Source organism: Periplaneta americana, chromosome 5 (assembly GCF_040183065.1).
Source record: "Periplaneta americana isolate PAMFEO1 chromosome 5, P.americana_PAMFEO1_priV1, whole genome shotgun sequence".
Taxonomy (NCBI): Eukaryota; Metazoa; Arthropoda; class Insecta; order Blattodea; family Blattidae; genus Periplaneta; species Periplaneta americana.
Genome location: NC_091121.1, coordinates 154913095 through 154930024, shown reverse-complemented (window position 1 = coordinate 154930024; position 16930 = coordinate 154913095). Strand labels below are relative to the sequence as shown.

Sequence of the window (16930 nt, the reverse complement as noted above, 5' to 3'; positions counted from 1 at the left end):
AGCATGGAGCACTGTCAGTAGTTGCAGGTTTATCAATCTAATATCTTATCATATAAGTGCGGACCATTATGTAAATGGCATTTTGCAATTTTTTTTTTTTTTTTTTTTTTTTTTTTTTTTTTTTTTTTTTTTTTTTGCCAGACTTACTGAAAAAGAAAATCAGCATGGTTACCTCGAACAAAACTGTGCAATGGCTCAGATGTCTTATCTTTTGATGGAAATGCTTTGCGAAATTTTGAAGACAGGCTAATCAACTAAATTGTGGCCACCTTGTTCTCCAGATGTAAACATGTGTGCTTTTACTTGCGGGAAAATTTAAAGCAATAGATATATAAAAACAATTGTCTAACTGTAGTGAACTTAGCGAGATTTAGCAATAAATGGTATTACTAAGAGAGTTTCAAAGTAAATCAGTCAGGTTCCTGAGTTGATGTCAATTATGTGTAGACAGAGGAAATAATTTTCAATAGTGTCTTGTAATAATGATGAATAAATATTGTTTATGTTTTACGTTATATGTTATAATTTTGCCTCCGGATATGATCTTGCTATAAGTATAGTCACTGTTAGCAAACTATGCAACAGTCACTGAGTAAAATCCTGCTCTATTGATGGGCGAAATAGAAATCGCCAAATTTGAAGCACTTTGTATAATCAATCAGTTGAAATATTGTTGACATTGGCTTGCAGGTACTTCCTTCTATGGCGTATATATAAAGAAAATCCTCTCTTATCGATGAAAAAGGAAAAAAGAATCCACACATCAAAATGTGTAGCTCCATATGCAGAACACATAATTTGTCCAGAAGGATGTTCAAATAGACTGAATTGGATACAATATCGTTTTCGTACATATTGTTACGACTGGGTCACATATATCAGGCATCCAATAAGAATGGCTGGTATAGCACTGGCTCTCTTGTACATGACAGTAATGGGATTTGATGCTATTACTACAGGTATTATAGACTCGTCAAATGCTTATGTTGGATATGCGTAGATTCTTGATGGTGAAAAAATGAATTACTGAAATTGAACTGTCATCAATAGTATTAATAATTGAAATCTTATTTTTAAGATTCTTAATGTAAAATCATCCTACATCTGTATGTGTGCGTGCTTGCATCAATGCTGTATCTCACTTGTGACACAAGCATATCCGACTAAAAATCCAATGGACTGGTCAGTCCCAATTCTCGACAGAAAAGTGTAAATTTAACTTGAGTGGATATGTGTCCCTTGTCTTTGTTTGTAGTGGCGGATTTACCAGGTTGCTGATATTACCTGGGTGTGCTACTACCTATAGTAGAATTAACATTACTTTAGACTTTTGACAGCTTGCTAGCTGCATGGGTTACGGACGCTAACCACGTGGGTTTAGGGGTGTTGTCATGGCAACCAAGATTAACCTTGGAAGTAGCCAATCACTGTTCCACGCCCCCAGCTCTCTTCGTTCAAGCTTGCAGGCAATACTGCCATATTATCGAACATATCGCACTTTACTCACTGACCAGATCCTAGCAGTAGCAGCAAGTTGACAATGTTGCCATGATAGCAGATCCGTAAGCCACGTGACTAGCGAGCTGTCAGGAGAGAGAGAGAGGGGGGGGAGACTCTCCTACTCCACTTGCGTGATTCGGATTCCGCATATTGCGGATAGATGGCAGGACTGTGACCCATTTTCAAGTTGCACACCACTTCGGCAGGCCACGTAATGCATGATGTGTATATCTGTGAAGAGTTATGTCATGTACTACGTTGAGTGTAAGTGTCCATGTAAGTGTAGTGTAGGGAATGGGCGAGGAAGGGAGAAGGGGAAACCCGGTGCCGGCAAGTAGCCTACTCCTGTCAGACAGCACCAAGAGGGCTGTCAGGTTTAATGTCCCCAGCCAACGGACGAATCACTATCATGAGTAACATTAATTCTACTATATGGCAATGGTTCAAAATCCTCATAAAATTAAAATGTAGTGACTCAGTCGAAAGTAGAGGTGGGATGTGACAGCGTTTTACTGCCACAGCTCCGGAAAAATCGCTGTGACAGATAATAGTTATTTTGTCACAGTGTGATTTTTGTGTTTGGATGATTCCTGACGATTCTGAATATTTCTCATCATGAGTTGACATGTTTATGTTTATCTCTCTTCTGCAATTTGATATATGTGTACCATGTCTTAAATCAACAGTACTAATTAGTATGGCGAGTATAACAAACACTTGTAACATGCACGCTGTGAGTTGTGTTATCGCGATTGTGGATGCGTATATTCGCAAGGAATGTTTATGAATGATTAGGTGAATCATTCATTTAAGAATATAGCGAGTGCATTGTAGCTTTAGTATCAAAGAGTTGCCTGTTAACCTTTTGAGTGGGACGAAAATTAATTAATTGATATGATATATGATATGATATGATATGACATGATATATTTGTCAGCCATCTTTACAATTCATAGTTATGGTGGACTGTCACATTTCTGCTTTTCGATCCACCCTCCCTTTAATATATACCACCTTTTTCTATTAATATATTCATTTGCCAAGTATTTCCTGATTACTTCCCATTCTTCTGTTTTAAATTAATTGCTATCTATTCTTCCCTATCTATCCTATTTTATTCTCTCTCATACCTAGACTGTCTCCCTTCCATTTCTCACGTTCCTATTTAATATTGCATATTCCCTTCCATAATAATTTATATTATTTATTTATTTTATTCTCTATTCTCAAATCTACCTGCTCTCAATCATTATTTTCCAGCTATTTTCTCCGAAATTATTTGTTTACACTTCTTTTTTCTACATTTTACAACACATCACTTACTATTTCCCTACTATTCTGTCCTCTATTTACGTATTTAACTTTCTCTCTTCACTTCACTCCTAAATTTCCTCTTTTATTACCGGTACCTCTTGCCATAAATTTATTTCTATAATACTCCTACAATTACAGTACCGGTACCCTTGATACTACTCCCAACCCACAACATTGAAAAACATGAAATATCTCATTTATTTACCGGTAATTACTCTTACAATTTCTCTCTCTTCCACGTCACATTTTTCAGATGTTCTTTCACTTAAATTTCCTTTTATTCATTGTTTGTATGTCTATCTTATTATACTCTTACACTATCTTCTTCATTTAGCACTTTCTTCTCTATTTCTATTCTATCACTTTTGCCACCCCTGACTTTCTTGCACTCTTCTTCCTCGCCAATTCCATCCTCCTCACTATTCTGTCCTCCATTTCGCCATTTAATAACCTCTCAAAAGCCCTATCTGTTCTGTCCTCACAATCACTAATATGTTGTTGTTGTTTGTTGTTTTCTAATGCCAGGCATTTGACAATAAATTCATTTGACCTCTTGCACTCCAATATTTTTCAAAGATATTATCATTGTCAGCCACTGAAGCACAGATTTTGAGTTGCACACTGGGCAGTTAGGGGACTGATATATTCCAATTCTATGCAGGTGTTTGGCCAAACAATCATGGCCCGTTGCCAATCTAAATGCAGGTACAGACGATTTTCGTGGTAAATCGGGAATTAACTGTGGATTATGATGCAGAGAGTTCCATTTTTTTCACTACACTACACTACAATCACTAATATCTGGTACCAGTAGTTGCTTCGTTCTTTTGCTCGTTCTTATCATGTCTTCTCTTGCATTTCCTCCATTAGTCTTGTCTAGAAAATTAATTAGATCCCAGAGTTATGTTTTCTTTCAAGTTAATCTTCTGATTTGCGGTTCACAGTTGCCTGGACTCTGAAGCTGTCACATATATGTAATACATCAATTGCCATCGCTATGAATTACATATTGGTTGGAGATGGCGATTTCTAGGAGCTGTGATTTTGTAACTATAGTCAGTTGGAACCATCGACAAACCTGTCTCAGTGACAAAATCACAGGCCTCTAAATCACACTCCACCACTAGTCGAAAGTGGATGATAGTGATATTTTAGGGAAAATATCCGTTTTCACATGAGTCACCTTTGCAAAACACATCAATTACAGGTCCATAATTGTTGGAAGTATGAAAGCCAGTAGTTTTTACCTATACAAATTAAATTTTGTATTATATTCTTCATTGCTTCTCAATTATTTCAAAATTTTATAAATGTAGGAATGAGGTCTCGTAACATTGAGGGTTTTTTCGTATTCAGTTGAAGTGTATTCTCAGCTACTCGTAGAATACATGATGTAACTTCTGTGATGCAAGTTCAGCACGATGCTGCATCTTTATCAAAGCAATATGGGAAGTTACATTTTCATTGTTTCTTGTTCACGTTAACACTTGTTAAATGGGGACCCATCTGTCATAGGTACATAACCTGTTTATATTATAACACTTTTAACGGCTCAACTAATATATTTTCAAGTTACATTTTCATTTAACTAAACCATGTTCAATTCAGACCTTTTCCCTGGAGGTTTATATTATACTGGGAGGAGGTGGGACCAACAGCAAAAGAAAGAGATAGGCTAATAATTTCCATTTTTTCAGAAAGCTGAAGTAAAAAGTTAATGAAAATACTTGATGTAAACAGAATTCATCGTTTATTTTCAGCTTATGGGAACACTCAAGTCACATCATCAATAATTGGTGGTGCACAAGGACTAGCAGCAGCATTTGGATTATTTGGCAGTCTGTCATTTCCATTATTAAGAAGACGTATAGGACTAAATAATGTAGGAGTTTTAGGTCTTGGACTTGAGGTAAGACAGATAATAGTGATAGGCCTATATAATCATTAATAAACAGTTGAACTTAACACCACTTTCTCCGTTTTTTATTGTATAAAAATAAAGTCATCCCCCATCACAGACCATGGAGGCCCACAGGGTGGCGGGGTACAAACAGTTGGCACTGAATGGTAGTAGAGATGTCAGTCCTACGTAAGTACCGCCTTCACCACCAAGAAAATGCCCTTGGTACTCATTTTCTGTTAGAGACTGAATAAGCCCCAGAGCCAAATAGTGCAGCCGGAAGAATTACAGTAGATCAGTGGAGAAAATCCGTGACCCTATCTGGAATCAGACTAGCAAGAGACCTTCTGGCTTGCAGCATTATGCCTTAACCATGACATTACCATGCGCCCCATTATCTTCTTAATCCATCCTTATATCGAGGAGCCTTCTAGCTGATTAGTACATACCAGTAACATTCCCTGAAATTAAATTTACGTTTATATGTTATAAAACAATCACAATAAAAGGTTTTCGATACAGTGGCGTATGCTGAACCTGGAGTTTGGGTGTTCCGTTAAAAATATATAGTTGGTCTATCTCGCACAATTATTATAGGCCTAAGTGAAATATCGGATCAACATTAACTGCCGTTTTTAATATATAATTTAGTATTATTTATAAATAATAACTATGGGGCGGATGTTGATGACCTAAAAATCTACTTAAAATGGTCATTAAAATGCCTTTAAACTGAAAGGAAAAATGACATAAAATTAAAAGAAAATTACATTTAAATATTATTCAAAGTACTCGCACCACAACTTCTTAAAAATTAATCACCTTGTTTAAATGACTGCCCTGCAAATGCCGGAGAATGGAGGCAACTACAAATAACGTTATTCAAAATTGCAATATATATGATCAAACAATAACCACGGCCAGCAAAATAACCTGTTTGAAGCTCCACACCCCGCTAACTATTCTACAATTTCATATTGTGAAATAGAAAAATGTCTAGTGTATTGTTCTCTTTTTGTTTTATATTGTTGCACTAAATTCGGAAGTGGCGGGGTAGGTCTACCCTTATTCACTATATGTAATTTTTCTCCTATTGGGCGAGAAGAGAATGGCTTTTGCAAAAGATCTTTTACAGTGTACATTTCCAAGTGCTATTATCATTAAATAAGTAATTTAAATTGTTCACCTGCACTGGCACACAACTATGAACCCTAGTAAAACCTAAACACAGTAAATTCACTCACACAAACAGTAAACACACACGTCAAACACAATATTTTGTAACGCTATTGACAAGTTGAGCTGCCTGTATACAGGATGACCTGCGAGCTTGAGAGAAGCGAGTATCCCACTATGCCACCTTGCGAGCGCAGACAACTATAGCAGTAACTCTCAGCAGGGGATGTTCTTTTGTACGGACAGGACAACCAGACCAGAACTCATCCCACTTCGTCAGGCAGAGCATACGTTATAAAACGAAAGCCATTCTGGGGATGGTGTGCACATTCAATCAGCAGACATTTAAAATATTTAAATGGTAATGAATTAAAATTATTCTTGAACTATATACGTCAGCTTCCAATGAGATATCCACGCATTTAAATTATGATAAATTAAAATTATTGTTGCATTATATAAAACAACTTAAAATAAAAAATGAGATTACCGAATTTACAGGGTGTCCAGCGCACACCTTGAACATCCGCAATATATAACTTACCCCTGTTTCGATACCTAATTGCCAAAGAAGTTTTTATCATCCATTGTCACTGCCGAGTAATAATCAACTAACTTGTAGAATTGTAAATAAAATTTCGAATTTAATGTATTTAATTGACTTACATTACATTTAAGCATACAAAGTAGTCCCGATAATTTGCTTTAAAGTAGCTTTTAAAGTTATAGTAATTAATTCTTATACAGTACAACCTTGGATTACAAGTAACTTGGTTTGCGAGTGTTTTGCAAAACGAGTGAACAATGGAGAAACATTTTTGTTTGATAAATGAGCAATGTCTTGCAATATGAGCAGCACGATTTGTATGTAACTTGCTTCGCTTCGAGAATTTTGGAAAAATCATTTCCATATCATGAACTGCCTAAGATTGACAGCGCCTGGCATTGGGGTTACCAAGAGAACCCACAATTCTGGTTGGAGGAAATGTGGCCTGAATGTGTTCTTGAAGATCACTCAGAGGAGTCAGCAGTAGTGGAAGAAACTGTTACATTAGGGACGACCTTGGGACTGGAAGTGAATGCAGACGACATTCAAAAGCTGGTGGAAGAACATAACCAAGAGCTGACCACTGACGAGATGATGGATCTGCATTGCGAGCAACAGCAAGAGGGAATGGAGGGGATCTCGTCTGAGGAGGAAGAGGAGAAAAGAGCGGACGAATTCCTCGCTTCAAATGAGATTAAAGAGGTGTGTAAAAAATGGGAAGCAGTACAAAATTTTGTTCAAATTCACCACTCTGATAAGGTGCGTGTGATAATTACTGCAAATTGTATCAGCTTCTTTTGTTTCTGGCTAAGTGGAAGAGAAGGCCTGATGGCCTTAACTTCGCCAGAATTAATAATAATAATAATAATAATAATAATAATAATTATTATTATTATTATTATTATTATTATTATTATTATTATTATTATCTGTTTAACGAAAGTGCGACGTCACATTTCCGCAAAATCCTCAAAATGAGGCAAAAGCAGGTGTCACTGGATAAGTCAAGCAAAAGATTCCAATCAGTCAAGCAGTCAGAAGTGATTCCGTTAGTGATAGTGAAAATATTTTCTATAAATGTTCAGTAAGTTTACTAAGCAGTAAAACAAGTGAAACATTCAAAAACAAAACTATTGTATTGCCTTTTACCTAAATTATACTGTATTTTATATGAATAAAAGGTTGTGAAACGAATTAATCTGAGTTTGCATTGTTTTTTTTTATGGAGAAAGTCGCTTTGATATGCGAGTGTTTTGGATTAAGGGCACAACAAAGATGAGAACCGAATAGTTCGAAACCGGAGATTCACAAACTGGGTAAAAGAATATCGGCCCATTTTGTAAATCACAAGCCAAAGCCTTTGGAAAATCCAAAGATTGCAAAGGATAATACCAAATGCAATCAAAGGATTAAACCTTTGGCAAAGATCTGTGAAAACACAAACTTGTATTTAAAGAGTGTAAACTCTATTTGTTGATTTGCGTTTTCTCTGATTCGGCTTCAATTCGCCTCTTCAGCTAGAGAAGTGTGATGACAAAAATTCTGTCGATCACTACTCTAGGACAGAGTGGAGAAGGAAAGACCTCTAACGAGGAATTCCAAATTGTAGAATTTGATACACCTCCACAAATACTATTGCTTTGTCTTTAGACTTACATCTTTTGACTTTGCTTTGCAAATGATTGTTTTGTTTAGTCAACTGTCAGAAGACAGGTTAGAACTTCATAAGTGACACCAATAAAGCACCACTCATGAGGCAGCTAAGCCAGGAGATAGGGATAGGATTAATATAATATATAATGTTCTTTGTGTAGGTGGCTGCATTGATTCCATGTATAGTATCCATCTGGCTTCCAGGATCTTCATTTGATCCCTCAGCTTTGCATACATTCTGGCACCCTGCTCCTGTAAATAATTCGCATATAAAAAGTCCTAATGAGAAGAACATGAACACCAAGGATATGTTTTCAATTGCTACTTTTTTTAGTGGAATTATTGTCTCGAGATACGGTAAGAATTAATTCACTGGTATTTATTTTGACATAATTATACCACTCACAACAATGCTTAGAGACTAATTATTGTTTTCTGAAATAAAGCATTTTTATGTAAATTGATCCAGGGAAACTAACTGTATTTGCTGAATTAAACAATACGTAGAAATATTTAAAAAAAATCCTAATGTGATATGGTCTTCTGTTTTTTTAAATAATTAACACAAAAGGGGGAAGTAAAGTAGACTCAAGAGAATACTTCAGCAGGATAACTCCGGAAAAATATTTATTTTGATATATTAAATCTATGTGTCCTCTACCCAGATAATGAGTTTGTAATTTTCTCAATTTATGCAGCACAAAGATATAATTCACTTGGAAAGATCAGTCATTAAAAAAAAAATTGAATGTAACAAGCCACATTATTTACTACATGATAGAACATTATAATAAGGTAAGAAAAAGTATTATAATGCTGAATAAAATATCGTGGGGTTTCTGTGAAAACCCTGTAACTCCACTTTTATACGTTTTGAGAAAAACTGAGTTGAAGTTTCAGCAGTCTAAAAAAATAGAAATATGTGACAATTATTTATTTGAAACAAATATTTCTAATCTGTCCAGAAAACTAAGTCGATGGCTTTTCAGGGAAAATTTCCTCTCAGATGTAAATTATTAATACAAAATCAAGGAATTGAACAAGTAAGTTCCTTTAAATTTTTGGGGTGTGATATATGGGAGAGAGAATGCAGAAAAGAAGATAGAAAAATTTAATCGAATTTGTGGAACTATTAGGAGAACTCTAGAAGGCAAAGTTAGAAAGGAAACATACATGAAATTCTATAAAACAATAGCAGTTCCATGCGGATTATATGGCAGCAGAAATGAAATTTCTGAAAGGATGCCTATGAGTCACAAAAAGAGGTAGACTATGTAATGAGGACATCCGAAATCTTCTAGAAATATACCAAATTGAATAATAAAGTAGATGATTATAGACAAACATGGAAAGACCTACGTAAACAGAATGAACAATGAAAGACTACCTAAGAAGATTCTAAATTATAAACCGAAAGGTAAAAGGGACATTGGAAGACCCAAAAGAAGATGGTTGGATCAAAGAGACGCAACAGACCGAGAGGTGTAATGCCTGAAGTAGAAGAAATATTTCTAACAACAATGTTTAATTGAAATATAGCATTCATATAACATTTCTGAACACTCAACTATATTAATTACTAATTAATGAAAAGACTATGTAAACAATATGACCTTAGTGGATTTTCCCGGATAAACATTGTAGGAGTTCCCACGGTAAAACCAATTAATACTCCTAGTCTGAATCATCACTACCACTGTCTTGAGCTCCAGATTCAGGTACTAGGTCCTTAAAGAGTTGCTGAGGTGGGTAGTTCATACTAGCTGTGGAATTCTTCTGGCATAGCTCTACTTCTGCAAAGTTTCAGCAAATCCCGTTTTTTGTGCTTATTGGCAAATGTTTACTATACATTTTTTTTCAGCTCAGTCCTTTCATTCAATCTCTTTGGACGACCTCTTCCATTTGCATTGATAGACTGATAAGCACTTGAATGGTCATACTGATAGAACAAAGTGTCAGAGTGTGCTTTACAGGACTTGAGACATTTGACCATCAACCAATTCACTTTATTCCCTGTAGTGTCAACTATTTTGTATTTCAGTACTTGTTTACTTAGTTCTTTAAGTCAACAAAATCTTGAAATAAGAAAGCCTTTCTCCATATAATAAAAATAAACTCCTAATGGTATGAGAAAGTAAGCAAATTTCGACAAGAAATGTCTGTACTTTATTTGAATTTGTCACCCTCGGTAGCGCAGTTGGTATAGCACTGGCCTTCTATGCTCAAGGTTGCAGGTTCGATCCTGGCCGAGGTCGATGGCATTTAAGTGTGTTTAAATGTGACAGGCTCATGTCAGTACATTTACTGGCATGTAAAAGAACTCCTGCGGACAAAAATTCCAGCACATTATTATTATTATTATTATTATTATTATCACTACCAGTACTTGCTGGAGCAATTACTATATTATTAACTGACCGAAACCTAAATTCTGACGCTGATATAACTTCTGCAGTTGTGAGCGTCGTTAAATAAACCATAATTCTTTTTTATTTGAATTTCATTGCAGATCTTTGTGTAAAAATGTCCTATTTTCACCGGATTTTTTTATCTAAGAAGATTATGATTTTTCACCAGGTCTCTGGCTCTCGGATATCACCATTACACAGATAATGCAAGAGCAAATTATAGAGCACAAACGTGGTGTAATAAATGGAGTTCAAGATTCGTTAAACATGGGTATGGATATGGTGAAATCTGTCCTTGTAATTATGTTTCCATATCCACAACAATTTGGTCTTCTCATCATTCTGTCATTCATTTCCATTTTTCTTGGGTGAGTAAATGTCTTGTGAAGTTGAAACAGTACTGTTCTGGAACTTTCCTCTAAGCTTGGATATGAAGCTAATCTTGAACAGTAACACTCTTCTATCATTAAATCCCTCAATTTACAAAGCCTACTCACTGTTAAGCTAAGTATACAGGTGAGTAACAAAAAGGTATGTCAAAACTTTAGAGAAATATTTCTCATATGTAGAGAATGAAAATACGTCATAAAAACATGGGTCCAGAAATTCTTCATTTCCGTGTTACAGCTCATTTTCTACAACTTTGTGTACATATCATGGGAAACATACAGGAACATACCACATGAAAATCTGCGTTACAAGAAGTGTTAAAAAATGTTCTCCATTTGCACGAATACATGCATCGACATTGCATCCTGATGTATCCCTGGAGAATGTCATATTATTTTACAGCCTTCTATAATACTGGTGCGAAAATTCTCTACATCTTGCACCGGGGTTTCATAAACAAGAGCTTTCAAATGCCCCCATAAGTAAAAGTCTAGTGGGTTTAGGTCCGAAGAGCGTGGAGGCCAAGGAATTGGTCCAACTCTCCCTATCCATCTATCATGGAACCGTTCATTTAGGAACTGATGTAGTCAAACAATGAAGTGAGTTACACGACCTTTGTATGTACAGTTGCAAATCAACACTGGTGGTGACCCTAAGAATTATGTCACGACCACACTACCACTAATCAGATGTAAACACTACTACAGTCAAATTACAAGCTGTTTGTAAATAAGCTCTTATTACAAACTCTGGGGGAGAACTAGTTGTAGAAAATGAGTTCTAACACGGAAATGAAGCATTTTTGGACTGATGTTTATATAACATATTTTCATCCTCTACATGTGAGAAATATTTCCCTAAGTTTTGACATACCTTTTCTGTTACACCCTGTATAAATTAATAATTAAGTTACCAGTATACAATATTTTCCTAGCATGAAGAATCTAAATTTCACAGACTATAGAACTTAATATGAATTTCTCTGCAGCAACATAAATTATTGTATTTCAATGTTAGGCCTAATATGAACCACTTTTGACTGTAAAACAAAAGCTAAGATTTTCTTACTGAATTTATATGGTGTGGCGTGCCAAATCATGCCTTACTTTTTATTGTATAATACTGTATATGTCTTAAAATGTCCATTATTCGAGGTAGTTTATTTTCGTAACATCTTTGGTGCTGTTATGGATAAGTTCAGTGCGAGTCTTGTCTGACACACTAATCCCTCTCGTCCCCCTTCACACCCTCACCTTTAATCATCAGTCATCGCTCAACTTACCAGCAACTCTAGACTTGTAACCATTCGCAGAGGAGTCAGCGCAGCCTTTTGAAGTATTTCCAAACAATAATGATGACTTTATACACTTGTCTATATGTTAGTTAATTATTTCTGAACATATTTTTAATAGATATAAATACATTTCACCTAATGAATACAACAAATCATTCATAAAACAATTTTATTGTCTTATAGGGTAGGGGAGACTAGGGAGATTTGATCCCCTGGGAGACTTGTTCCCTCGTTTGAATCTCCCTCCAAAATATGTTATTCTGGTTACTTTTAGGAAAACAGGTTGGCTATACTGCTGGCTTGTGTTTTGTTTCTGCCAGTTTGAACAGGTGTCATGTACTGAAGATTAGCACATGTTTTATGATTTCCAGACTTTTGAGAAGTTTATTTGGTAAGCAACATTTGCATATTAATTTTAAATGTATATTTGTTAAGTTTTCTCATAGCAATTATTGAAATCACTAATCTATTGGCTTTCTTATAACATTCCTTGCAATTTTTAGAATATGTTCTATGTTGGCCAAAAAGAAAGGTTTTATTAATCATGTCTGAGTGGGAGACTTGATCCCACAACTATCAGGGAGACATGTTCCTGGGATCAAGTGTCCCCAGCATAATGATATATACTTAGATAAGCCTAGTATATATTAAAATAAGTATTTGGTGTTGTTTCAGAAATGCCACACAAATACAAAAGAAAAGAGGGTGCTAAATCTAGAGAACCAATAGACAGTGATGCAATGAAGAATGCTGTTGCTGCTGTGAAAGCTGGGGGGACCTATAAAGGGACAGCTAAAGCTTTTAAGGCCCCATTAATGGCACTTAAGAGATTGTGCAGGAAGTTAGGTGAAGATAATACAAATAAAAGTTATACACCAGACTACAAAAAATCACAAGTTTTTACAAAGGAAGAAGAAGAAGAACTGACAGAATATTTATTAATGGCCTCACGTCTTTATTATGGTTTGACCAACAATAATACAAAAACACTTGCTTATCAATATGCAAAAATGAATAGAAAGAACTATCCTAAAAATTGGGATAGAAATGAGGCTACAGGTTCTGATTGGCTAAGAGGATTTATGGAAAGAAATCCTGTATTTTCACTGAGAACACCAGAAGAAAGTGGCCTCACTACTGTTCATAAACCTGGGAAGATAATTGCAGAAAAGGGTGTGAAACAGTGACATCTGGTGAAAGAGGATCTCTGGTAACTATTTGTGTTGCAGTAAATGCCAGTGGAAATCACATACCCCCTTTCCTTATCTTTCCAAGAGTGAATTGGCAAGACAGAATGCTCCATAGAGCTCCACCTGAAACAAGTGGGTGTACTCACCCAAGTGACTGGATGATAGTAGCAAGTTTTCTCATTTTTTTAAAACATTTTGTGAAGTATACAAAATGTTCCGTAGAAGACAAGCAGCTCCTGATTATGGACAATCACGACAGCCACATTAGTGTCGATGGAGTGAACTATGCTAAAAAGAATGGTATAGTCCTTCTAACCATACCCCCCCCCCCCCCCCCCATACATCGCACAAGCTGCAGCCATTAGATAGGTCGCTCTTTGGTCCCCTGAAAAAGTATTATAATACTGCTGCTGCCGATTGGATGTTAATTAACCCTGGTAAAACCATAACAATCTATGAAGTTGCAGGCTCTTAGGGATTGCATTTCCTCAAGCCGTAACTCCAAAGAATATAATGAGTGGTTTTATCTCAAGTGGTATTTGGCCATTAAATTCTAATATTTTTACTGAAGATGAGTTTTTGACGTCTTATGTCACAGATAGACCAAACCCTGTTAAAGAACCACTTCCTCCTGTGGAAAATTCAGTAGCCTCATCTTCTGAAATATCTGGGCAAACAACTCCAACTAAATTGCCTAAAGCAAAGGAACACTTTACGCCAGAAGAAATTCGACCATTTCCCAAGGCTCCACCAAGAATAGCACAGTCTGCCAGGGGAAGGAAACGTGGTAGCAGTCGCATACTTACGGACACTCCTGAGAAAAATAAAATTGAGAACGTCATAGCAAAAACAAAAAAACGTAGGCCCATGAAAAAATATAGAAATGCCACCTGTGTAAAAAAGATTGCACTAGATGTTACTGACAGTTCTTCAGAAGAACTTGAGAAAATAAGTCTTCATGACAGCAGTGATGACAATGACTTCTATGAATCATCAAGCAGCCCAGAAGACAATGAACCTAGTGAAAAGTTTAAAGTGAATGACTTTGTGATTGTCACATTCTCCACAAAAAAGACAGTAAAACATTTTGTGGGAAAAGTTGAAAAAATAATATGGCCCGATTCTGAGGTAGAAGTAAATTTTTTAAAGAAAAAGGAAGGTTCTTATCAATTTTACTTCCCAGAGCAAATAGACAAAAGTGTTGTAAATGTAGAAGATTGTGTTACCAAGTTGCCACAGCCATCTATTTTACCGGGAACATTGAGAACGGCAGGACTAAAAACCTTTAAATTTGATTTGCCTTCTTTCTTTTTGTAGGTGCTTGTTCTAGGCTAACATTGTATTTAATTTTTGTCTTAAAAATGTTCTAATGTAAAATCAAGAGTGGGAACAAGTCTCCCTAGTTGAGGGATCAACTCTCCCTAGTATGAGGGACACTTGATCCCTTTGTTTCTTCATTTATATATACATTTTATTTTAACAATTGAATTCTAAGAAGTCTAAATTCCATTTTATTTGTTATAACAATGTTTCATTTAGTAATAAAAGTCGACAGTTATTAAAAAAAATGAATGATTAATCAATCAAGGGCTAATTATTCAAAAAGGGGATCAAGTATCCCTGGTCTCCCCTACAGAAACACCACATGCAGCAGACAGGTTCGTGCACTTTTTTGACAGAATAATGAAGCTATTGAGATCATTCTCTTTCAGGGGAGTGCTAGAATTTTTGTGTATTTACAGTTTCCTTGCATATTTTTCTGTCAATAAACTTATTATTATTATTATTATTATTATTATTATTATTATTATTATTATTATTATTATTATTACAATAAGTTATTTTCCTCAGCTTCCCTTTTCATGAATGTTATGACATTGGCAATAACTTCCTTAATTTGCCCTTTGATAACTTTTCTATAAAGACTGGATTGCGTGGGAGTCATGTTTCTTACAAAAATATTCCACAAGACCCTAGTTATACTGATATACTATATACTACTGCTTAAATAGAAATATATGTTCACTAAGCTAATTTATTATGATTTTTCACATACAAACAGATGCTGGTAGTGCAGTGAAAGTGTCGCTCAGCAGTATCTTATACACTTAACTAGTACACAATGGATTGAAGACAGACTTCTCACAACATAAACTGACGGACTGAATATTGTGCATCTCGGTCAGCACAACACACCTCCCTCTTTCGGATTGCTCACAATAAACCCCAAGGATGTTACGGAAATAATCTACCTCTTATAATAAGTTTATATTTATATATATTTCATCATTTGACTTTCCAGCTTCCTTTCTTACATGATCTACTTCTTCACAAATGGAAATTCTGAAATGCAATCTGATAAGGACTCAACCGAAGATGAGTAAACACAATAATGTACCATACTCAACTGAATAAAAATGTATACAAAAACTTCGATATTTTATGCTTTTGTTTTTGTTTGCAAAAAATTTATTTAGCCACCAGCAAACTGTTCAGCAAGTCATATTGCTTGGCAGGGAAGGAGAGTGACTATCTGGAGTTTTGAAAATGGAATGAAGTGCTGGTACAACATACTATGGCTCAGAAAACGGTGAATAAATTTGTGAATGTGTGTGTGTTATATTTCGTCAGTGTACAGCAGTGGTTCCCAAACTTTTTGAAGGTCCAACCCACTTTTGGGCGAGGAATATTTTTGCGACCCCCCACTACTGTACCGGTACTTAACTACATTAAAAAAATACAAATTTCTGTAAAATCGGAAAACAACGATAATTTTACTCAAAACCATTGGACATCACCCAACTTCTAATGTACCAGTACCCGCAAGAGAAATCAGATTATGCAAACTTATTTTTCAATTCTCTTTGGCTTCATAGACTGGCCTACCTTGTTTATATAGTTTTTGAACATTTAAACACTTCGAATAGTAGCTTGGAATGCGAAGATGTTAACATAGTAACAGCTAGAGATAAAATCGACGGATTTATAAGGAAACTTGATTTCTGGTCGACATCACTTGACAAAAGAAGAGATGTTGTTTTCTAATGCCAGGCATTTGACAATAAAGTCATTTGACCTCTTGCACTCCAATATTTTTCAAAGATATTGTCATGGTTAGCCACTGACGCACAGATTTTGAGATGTTCTGAATCCATTTCTTGATTTGAGTTGCACAATGGACAGTTAGGAGACTGATATATTCCAATTCTATGCAGATGCTTGGCCAAACAGTCATGGCCTAAAGAAGAGATGTGAATCATTCCTTACAACAAAACTTACTTACAAATGACTTTTAAGGAACCCGCAGGTTCATTGCCATCCTCACATAAGCCTGCCATCAGTCCCTATCTTGTGCAAGATTAATCCAGTCTCTATCATATTCCACCTCCCATCTACGTCCCGGCCTCCCCAAAGGTCTTTTTCCCTCCGGCCTCCCAACTAACACTCTATATGCATTTCTGGATTTCCTCATGCATGCTACATGCTCTGCCCATCTCAAACATTTGGATTTAATGTTCCTAATTATGTCAGGTGAAGAATACAATGCGTGCAGTTCTG

General features: G+C 35.7%; 1 protein-coding gene across 2 annotated transcripts in view; it reads left to right on the top strand.

Moving 5' to 3' along the window:
• LOC138700227 (ferroportin-like) overlaps positions 1 to 16296 on the top strand; it is a 191087-nt gene extending 174791 nt beyond the window's left edge. Inside the window, exons 1-5 of one of the 2 annotated variants that reach the window (XM_069826693.1) lie at positions 721 to 959; positions 4575 to 4723; positions 8252 to 8447; positions 10668 to 10866; positions 15675 to 16296. In XM_069826693.1, the coding sequence (XP_069682794.1) occupies positions 737 to 959; positions 4575 to 4723; positions 8252 to 8447; positions 10668 to 10866; positions 15675 to 15756 (849 nt within the window). In that variant the 5' untranslated portion in view covers positions 721 to 736 and the 3' untranslated portion in view covers positions 15757 to 16296. Of the gene's footprint in view, positions 1 to 720; positions 960 to 4574; positions 4724 to 8251; positions 8448 to 10667; positions 10867 to 15674 lie in introns of those variants that run through there. The other variant, XM_069826694.1, reaches the window with a different exon arrangement.
• The last annotated feature ends 634 nt before the right edge of the window (positions 16297 to 16930 follow it).